General features: G+C 33.5%; 1 protein-coding gene across 2 annotated transcripts in view; it reads right to left on the bottom strand.

Moving 5' to 3' along the window:
* Positions 1-1,519: 1,519 nt before the first annotated feature.
* Positions 1,520-9,861, bottom strand: part of LOC106464784 (cytochrome P450 1A1-like) — a 16,876-nt gene continuing 8,534 nt past the window's right edge. The window contains exons 4-10 of one of the 2 annotated variants that reach the window (XM_013924941.2): positions 9,501-9,594; positions 7,355-7,510; positions 6,136-6,344; positions 5,690-5,815; positions 5,381-5,485; positions 3,080-3,211; positions 1,520-1,991 (exon numbers count right to left, since the gene is read on the bottom strand). In XM_013924941.2, the coding sequence (XP_013780395.1) occupies positions 1,639-1,991; positions 3,080-3,211; positions 5,381-5,485; positions 5,690-5,815; positions 6,136-6,344; positions 7,355-7,510; positions 9,501-9,594 (1,175 nt within the window). In that variant the 3' untranslated portion in view covers positions 1,520-1,638. The remainder of the gene's footprint in view (positions 1,992-3,079; positions 3,212-5,380; positions 5,486-5,689; positions 5,816-6,135; positions 6,345-7,354; positions 7,511-9,500; positions 9,595-9,861) is intronic. The other variant, XM_013924943.2, reaches the window with a different exon arrangement.

The following is a 9,861-nucleotide window of genomic DNA, read 5'->3' on the forward strand; positions in this document are numbered from 1 at the left end:
CTACTTTTAATGTGAAATCTGAGCTTGTCTTGATGTGCAGAGTGTGGATTTATCTTGGCAGGAATGGTTGACAGTGCAGTTCAGAGCTCCTGTTCTTTCCCGAGTTAAACAAAATGATATAAAATTATAAACTTCACTCGTAGTATATGTTTCTAATAATTATAATGAATGTGGCATTTTAATTGCACCATTTTATCATAAATTTGTTACCGACTGATTGCTTTCCCTTAGGTAAACAGTTCTGAATTAGGGTTAGTTAAGCCTGAAGCTTAGGGTTAGTTAACTTAGTCTCTTAGATAATGTGTTGCATCTACTCAAAAGGGTTTACCTAAACTGCTTTAACTTATGCCAATTGATAATATTCTCGAAATGACCAATTTACCACAGGAATATTTAAATAAAAAGTTTTTTCTCTCTTTAATACTTCATTGCAATTTATTCAAAGATTTACACCATTAGTTTTTTTCTTCTTTTAAGCGCAAAGCTACACAATGAGCTATCTTAGGTCTGTTCGTCGTGGGAAAAAAATTAACACATTATTAAGATTTCTATATTATGTACATTGAAAGTGGACACAATTTTATAAAATTTCGAAAAGAAAACCTGGGGGGGGGGACAAAATAATTAACAAAACAACAACAAAAAACACGGTAACAATAATGTTGTATACTTTTTCCAAATTAACTTTGAAAAACGTAGTAACAATTAGACAAGCATGTTAAAAATTTTATATTGTGGTTAAAATGTATTCATTTTCTAAAAAAAACGTGGGAAAAAAATTATATGAAAATATGTGTGAAAGATGGAAGAAGCAAGTCTCGATTCTATGTTCATATTAAAATAAGAATATAAAAACATATACTGTATACACGTTTCTGTTTAAACTACGATCATTCGACAGATACTCACTCAAGTCGGTGCTGATAAATGCACACTTTTAAAATGTTTCTATTAGAGATTATCTCTGTCAATGAATCAAAGTTCGAAGATGTGTCACATTTATGACCTTGGCTCAGAAGTGGAAGTAAAGTGATTTGTTATAGAAGCATTGAGAAAGACCGGGTTTTGAGTTGTTATTTATAAATTTGGAACAGATTTAATGTCTGTTCGAATACCAGTGTAATGTAAATATCCGAAACAAGTCTCACTCACAGCAAGTTCGAAGTAACATAAGTCAGATTATTAATACATGAGAAACAAACTTGAAGATAAATGATATTTACGTCTAGGAATAACATTTCATGAGGCAATATAGCCATTTTTTTTTTACTTATGGCTGCTAATTATCATTTTTTGAAATCTTTTCAGTAAAGTTATTCGGTCTGTAAAACAGATGGTGTCCATTTTCACCTTCGTTTCATTTTATGTATTTATTAGTGCACATTCAACAAAAAATTTAGCTCACTCAAAAATGTTTAAAGAGGGAAAAGATAATTCACGTAATTATTTCTCGTTGAGAAAAATAAAAAATACACTAAGTAATGTAATGTTTTAATACTACTTTGAACACGAATTACATTTTCTGGTCTTTATAATTCACATTTAATATTTATAAGTTTATTTAGAACATGTACGTATATTACGATTTTATTTATGTAATGAACATAAATTCCTAATAATTCCACTGATTTAAAACTACTACTTTCTAGATGTTACCTCTATTTTGTAAGGAACGGGAACGCTGACAAGACCGAGAGGTTGTGGATCTAAACATGCAGATCCAGCGCCGCCTGGTAAGGAAAACTTACATTGCTGCAAAAGTCGAACAATAATAAGGAAAGTATCAGCCAGAGCCAGTTTTTCTCCCAAGCACATTCTACGTCCTTGTCCAAATGGAACGTAGCTACTGGTACGTTCGTTGGTCAAAGTTTTGTTTTCTGTTAGAAAACGATCAGGGTTAAAAACATCCGGGTCTTTCCAGTAGGTTTTATCTCGATGGTGAGCCCAAAGGTTGAATAGGACCATTGTGTCTTTAGGAATCTTATGTCCACCTGGAAACGAAAGGTACAAATATTTATGATTAAAGCGTCTGATTCATAAGATTGACTGTTAACACAAAATAAAGCGTCTGATTCATAAGATTGACTGTTAACACAAAATAAAGCGTCTGATTCATAAGATTGACTGTTAACACAAAATAAAGCGTCTGATTCATAAGATTGACTGTTAACACAAAATAAAGCGTCTGATTCATAAGATTGACCGTTAACCCAAATTTAAGCGTCTGATTCATAAGATTGACTGTTAATACAAATATGTGAAATAATTAAAAACACGTTGCACTTCAATACATGTCGGGTAATATCAAAACTAGAGTAATTTATCCACTAAAGTCCAGGGAAGAGTGGTTTGGTCATACTTATTGCCAGCAGCAAGATTGGAATTACGAAACTAATATAGCTAGAAGCTGCTGTACTCAGCTGGTAATTTTATAGGTTTTTCTTAATTTCATAATTTATAACATCTGAACAGCTTTTTATTGAAGTGAGAATAAGGTAGTTTTGCGATTGATACTTAAAGCAAAAATTTAATTTGTTATTACTATAGAATAGTACCATTTTGGCATCATGGTGATCATAGGATATCTATTAATTCAATTCCAATTAAAATAGTGTTCATCTTCTCGTTTGTTCATCAAAGGTCCGTGCCAAGGATGACTTTAGCCTAATATAAAAGTTATATGGGGGAAAGTTATTATAATCAACTTTTATAATTATTGTTAAAACGTCCACGATGTTGCATAAAATCCCCAATTCTACAAACGTTTATTTGGTTGTTAAAATTGTGTTTGATAACCTTACTTAAACTTTGATACAACTTATAGAAAGTTTAAAAGTACAGTGTTTAACCAAGTTTCATTATTTACGATAATCCATGTTTTGTAGCTTTCTCTAACACGTGTCTCAATGGTTGATGTAATACACTATATCTATTTCTGTGTCGCACGTAGTCTTATGGTTGATGTACTATATACTACACCTATTTCTGTGTCGCACGTAGTCTTATGGTTGATGTACTATATACTACACCTATTTCTGTGTCGCACGTAGTCTTATGGTTGATGTACTATATACTACACCTATTTCTGTGTCGCACGTAGTCTTATGGTCAATACCCAGTGGCACAACCGTTCCAAAACGCAACGTTTCCATGATAACGGCACTTATGTAAGGACACTGTGGTTTGTCATCCTGAACGGGAGGTCGGTTTCCTGCAGAACAAAACCGGTTAAGTAAACGTTCTACATAGATTTCTTGACATAAATTATACAGGTGTACATGGTTAGAAAAACTACAATTGAACAAACCGTTTAAGTATACCTTCGAAACACATTTCTTGATATAGCGCACAAGTCCAAAAAGCTGCTGTTTTCGAATTGATATATTTTCTTACATTGGTTGTACACAACACCACTCTATTGTACTTACGAAAATATTAATCACTAATAACAGACCCCCCCCCAAACCCCAGAGAAAAAACCCCCAAAATAAGAAGAAAGAAGTTAGTGTTTTTTCTATAAATTCCAGAAACAGTTATTCCATTTTCTGGACATACAAACTGTAGCTATTTTTGTGACTACATTGTCTTGGGATATTACTCTGAAGGAAGAGGAATACGTTTCGTCAGTTAGTGGTAAGTTTCTATTTCAAATTTCATAAACGGAACTGTGTTGTGTACTTGTTTTAACTCCCATAAGGGAAATCAGTGAGTAAAGAATATACGGTATGTTAGTATAACCACTACATTATCAAAAGCGAAAACACCGATTTTAAGATATCTAAATAAAACTATAGAACAGCTAAAAATAAATACCGTTTTTTTTAAGGAACAAGGAAAAGAGAAACCATACTTATAAATTAATGAAGTAACTTCTGTGTAACGAGTTCCCCGGTGGGACAGTTAACGGACTTACAACGCTAAAATCTGGGGTTTGATTCCCCTCATTGGGCACAACAGATAGCCCAGTGTGGCTTTGCTGTAAAGTAACAAACCAAACAACTGTATAACAAACTAACTGGCTAGAAGATGATAATGTTGCCAATCGGTTTACAATAAAAACTAAATATTTGAATGATTAAAACGCATTAAATTATCATTTGGGTACCCTCGCTTGTAATGCTGCTGTCGGCCACAATCCCAACAACGTTTTTTAAGGTCCGGCAGCTTGGAGACTGAAACTAGTCCTAAAATCCATACACTAGACTAACAATTCACAATATTCATCATAAGTGCAAAAATTAATAATGACAAAAATATTTAAAAATTTTGTAAAAGTTATTACTAATAATAGCAATGAAATTAACCATAATTAATCATTACTTACAAAAAAAGAAATTGTGCTCAGTAAATCAAAACCCGAATAAACTTATAAGTGTTCACGTAATAGTAATAGAACACAATCAATAGCAAAAACTAGTCGTAATATTACAGTTAAAGTACATTTCATCTGCTACAGTGCTTCAATATGAATCCGCTTTCAGCAAGAAAAACTTCAAATTGAAATTCATTTTTATCTTTTAAACTATCGCATGGTTAAATAATAATTTCCTTTCTTATTTTAAAATGCATTAACGTTTTCAAGCAAACTATATGAGAGTGAACTAACTTAATCCATAATATGCAACACACAACATTTAAATAGTTAAAAATCAGAAGAAAATACATGGTTAAAAAAAACAAAAAAAATTTTGCCTTAACAGTTGTTATGGTATAACACCTTTTCTGTTATTATAAGTAATTATATTTGTTACAAGGCATTAGTGTTAGGCATATTCTATTTTTTAAAACTGTGTTCTTTATCTTCTTCATTATGGATTTTTTAAGAATCAGAAAAATGTATAAATATAGTATTGTTATGGATATGGCGAACATATTGTGGTTGGAATACTATTATATTACCCTCTTCTAATTATTGAAAATTCCTAACAAATAAATAAAGAATGCAGTGTTTAAAAATATAATTGGCCTGATATCCAGGTCTTATGACAAGTATAATTAATTATAATCATGCTTTGCCAGCTTGGAAAAGACGTCCACACCATAACAATTGTTGTTGTAACAAATGGCTTACATGAATAGTGTTCTGACCACTACTGTGTTTGTTGTGTCTCAGTTGCTCCAATGAGCTCTGGATTAAGCGAAATGCGTCGTTGGCAATAGATATGGCGAACACTTTCGTAATTTTTGGGAATGCTCAAGGAACTAGATATAATGCAGTGTTAAAATTTAAAAGGCATAATACTAATGTTATGACAAGCACGATTAATTTTTACCTCAGTTAGCTTAACAATTCAAATGCCCATTTATGTTATTATTGGGTTACATTTCTGTTTAAAAGTTATTAATGTGAAGTAATGTTAATACAAAAGTTTCACCTTACCTATTACGTTCTCTATTTCTTCATACATTTTTTGCTGGACTTCGGGAGAATTGGCCAATAAAAGAACCATCCATCGCAGAGTCATCTGTGTCGTATCAGTGCCAGCTGCGGAAAAAAAATCATTCCCCAACTAGTTATAATTATGAATGTTTAGATTTTCGACCAGTTGATCGGTCTAACAGTAATACTCAGGTTCCGAAAACACTTTTTATTTAAAAGTTACTTAAATGTTATTATTTGCAACAATAATACGTTAAGTTCGTCGTGATCACAGAAAACCTAGTTCATGAAGAACACGAGTTCACTAACCTGCAAAAAGGTCAGATATTACTTGAGCCAAGTTTCCATCGCTAAGGTACTGAAGAGAATTTTTACCCTCCTCTTTTGCTTCCTGTCTTGCTAACAGGAGAGCGTCAGTAAAATCTCGAATGATATCTGAAAAACAAAACAAAAAACGAATTAGAACAAGAAAACATTTACTAATTTTTAGCTGCTGTATCATATACATTTGTCTGTTTAATGTTGTAAATAAATGAAACACAAATCATTTACTGGAGATTGCTAAACAATAATAATACATTTTCAAAGTTAGATAATTTACTGAGGTTTAGAACATGTTTGCTGGTAATCGAAATATGTAAGCCTATGACTAATTCAATTACAAATATAGTTCTAAAATAATTATGTAAATTATAGAGTAAGTTTATATACGTATAGTAGCTGGTGGAGGATGGAAGACAATAGGAAACACGTACCAGGTTGATAAGTTTTTTTATGTTCATCGATCTTGGTTGTCAAAATGGCTAGGAACTTCTTCACAGACTTTACCAGTTTTTGTTCTCGATTAACATAGAAGATTCTCAGGAGAGGAATGAAATCACTAGGTAAACCATTGCCAAACTCGTTTAAAAACAGTTCGCTCTGTTCTTTTAAATCCTGGTATTCCTCGTCTTCTTCCTTATACCTACAGTAATTTCGGTTCTTTCTAAGTGATACTTGTTTTCATAACTATCAAGAAACCCTTTAACTAGGAACAATAGAATTTGCAAAAGATTCGTGAAAAGACAACTTAAACCATTAACACGCCGTTTTTAAGAATTTTCGCACAAAGACACACACAAAAGGCTATCTATGTATAACCGTCCCTAATCTTTAACTGACAGACAGAGGGAAGGCAGCTAGTTAACAACACTCGCCGTCAATTTTTGGGATACTATAGTCTGACCGAAGAATGAAATTTGAGCTTCATTCTTGTAACGGATCAGTGGCATTTTTTGCGGCGAAAAGAAGCAAGCCGCGAATTCTTGGATTCACAGTCCAGGCAGCACACTAACCATAGGCCACGCCAAGCCTATTTAAACAAATATAGACAGCTACATTATTTTTCATTGGTTTAATTTTAATTTGTATAAGAGAAAACGTAATGATACATTGTTAAGAAACAGTGTGTAAAGATGGACCTGAATAAACTTATTGTTTTTTTTCTCTAGAATTCATCTGTACAGATCCACAAATGAATTCATGAAATTTTTTTCCTACCTGCTAGGTCTTTAAAATACATTTTTCTTAAGCCAAAAATTTAGTCTCTCAAAGAAAAAAATCAACTTAAATACATCAAAATTAGGGTTATAACTATCGCCAATAATTAACCAAATAGGTCTTCGAAGTAAATGTTTACAGGCAAGGTTTTTACTACCTACCACTATTTGTGTCAAGTTAACCTTCGGAGGTTTTTATTTGTTTACGATTTTGGGATTATATTTAGCCAAGGATTGAGAAAAACCTCCTGTTCTATGAAATATAAATCCACCAAACAATTAAAAGCATCGATTTTCAGTGTTTTTGAAGCGATTCTATAAAACACGTGTATTTGAAGATGAACGTACCATTTAAACATCCAGGCGGATTTATGCTACTGTATCAAAATTTTATGTAACGGCGTCAAACAGATAATTTGTCTTTTTCCAACCATACCTTTTCCCGAACGCTGAGGAAGCAATAATGTTGTAAAGAATCACGTAAAGATGACTGGTTGGATCAAAAGGTTCTTTTTCTTGAAGCATCTTGTGAACGGTGTTATCCACGACATCAGTTACGAGCTTTGCTAACTTCTCGCTTACAGCGTATTTCCTATTTCAAGTAAATGAAAATAATTTGAGAAGAGGAATTTCATGACTAGCAAATGAATAGTCGAAATAATATTTCTAGCTTATATAGAATACAAATTCATAATGTCTTTTGCAGACTTACGATTAAATACAAATTCTCTGAGAAAACTTAAGCTCAACAACTTTCCATTTCCCACTATGACTTTTGTGTTTGATTGTTTTGGTTTCTTTTGTATTTCGCGCAAAGCTACACGAGGGCTATCTGCGCTAGCCGTCCATAATTTGGGAGTGAAAGACTAGAGGGAAGGCAGCTAGTCATCACCACCCACCGCCAACTCTTGGAATACATTTTGACAAACGAATAGTGGTACTGACCGTCACATTATAACGCCCCCACGATTGAAAGGGCGAGCATATTTGGTGGGACGGGGGGATTGGAACCCGGGACCCTCAGATGGCGAGTCGAGCGCCCTAACCACCTGGTCATGACGGGGCCTTTTTTGTGTTTGAACCAGGACGGGGGGATTGGAACCCGGAACCCTCAGATGGCGAGTCGAGCGCCCTAACCACCTGGTCATGACAGGGCCTTTTTTGTGTTTGAACCATATGGTATTTATATTTCAAATACATTAGTCGTTGCCTCGTAACTGTAAGATGATTTTTAAGTCTCTGTCAATTCAAAATACATCATGTATAGACGATGGATTATTAATATGTATATTGTATTTTACCGACACTTTTTAACACCATCTATTGACAGAATGAATTTACAAAACATTCCAAATTTAATATTTGTAAATGGTCTAAAATGTTAGCATATGGCGTTAGAAGTACACAATAATAATGAGCTTTCATTTCAATAGTATATACATATTTGTGAACATATGGCTATTACATTTTTGAAGCACATTTTAAAGCATAACGTTAAAAAGATGGAATTCATGTTTTGATTGTAAAGAGTTCAAGTGTCAGGTGAATCGTGAAAAACTTTAATCAGGTTGGTCTATCTCTGATAATATATTATACCATGATGTTGGAAAAAAACACGCAGGTTCAAGAAGTCTTGATAGAAATGAATAAAAACATTATAACCCGAGCGCTTTCGAAAGGTGGACCTTTCTTCTTCTTCAGTTTGCCCATGTGTATAGCATGTGTGTATACTAAACCGTTTCATGTTTTGTAAACACGTTTTTGGACTGAATTGTAATTACTTATTTTTTGAATTTTCCAATATATTGTTTGTTTTTGTGCAAACTGCACAATGGGCAATCTTTGCTGTATCCACTATACAGATCGAACTCCAAATTCTAGCATTATAAGCCCTGAAGGTTCCCATTGAGCCACTGAGGGACATATGTTTGTCATTAGCAAATAAAGTCTCTTCTACTACAGTATGAAACATGTGTTCAGTCTCTTTCCTCTATTCAGTCAGGTCATAATTCATTTTAACACAATACGTATACTGTCAAACACATTTATAGAGTCATTAATATCTTAACTGTAGGAAATCAGTTTTCTGAGAATGACATGAACAGATAACATTCCTAATGGGTGAATGCTGTACCTCTAAATTTGTTTTGTTAATTCCATTAGTGAAGTTAATGGCATTCCCGTTCGACCACTGCATACCTCAAGGTACTGGAGAAGAAAATGGGTATTCATGCTATTTCACAAGAATACAAACTGGCCAAATTGTCAAATGCAATGCTTATGAATTTCTTTACAATCATACTGTTGAAACGGGTGCTGTGAAACCATAATCTTTGTACGCCACAAAGATCATGGAAATATAGCTGGAAGGAATGATGTGCTTTGGACATGACAAACTTACGATGGAGGCTTTTATGGTGGAAACTCCACTGTAAAGCGATTGTCAGGTATTGTAACGACGTGGTGAGACACTAAAAATTTTTCAGTTTAACGTAATTAACCATCTGTATATAATTATTTTTCGTTTTTATGTACATCATATATCTCACGGTATAACATTATACAATGCCTATCATACTCACCTCACGGCTGAGTGCGCCATCTTTCGTAAAACCTCCCATTCTTGAGAATAATCTGCAAAAACGATGTCTTCATACCCTTGTTTGATTACTTCGGCTGCAGTAAAATTAAAGGTCAAATAACGATGAATAAATGATTTAGTATAACAGAAATAATAAAAAAATTCACCTTTCACACTCTAGTAATTATTTTACTCTTTAAAATTATACTCACTGAAAAACGGCAACAACTAAATATAAATATCCTTCTTTTGTGAGCCAGGGGGCGTTTGACTCGCAACATACGGGTCGCGGGTTCAAATCTCCGTCCCACTAAATATGTTCGCCCTTTCAGCCGTGGGGGCGTTATAATGTGACGGTCAAT

This window comes from Limulus polyphemus, unplaced genomic scaffold (genome assembly GCF_000517525.1).
Source record: "Limulus polyphemus unplaced genomic scaffold, Limulus_polyphemus-2.1.2 Scaffold1741, whole genome shotgun sequence".
Lineage (NCBI taxonomy): Eukaryota > Metazoa > Arthropoda > Merostomata > Xiphosura > Limulidae > Limulus > Limulus polyphemus.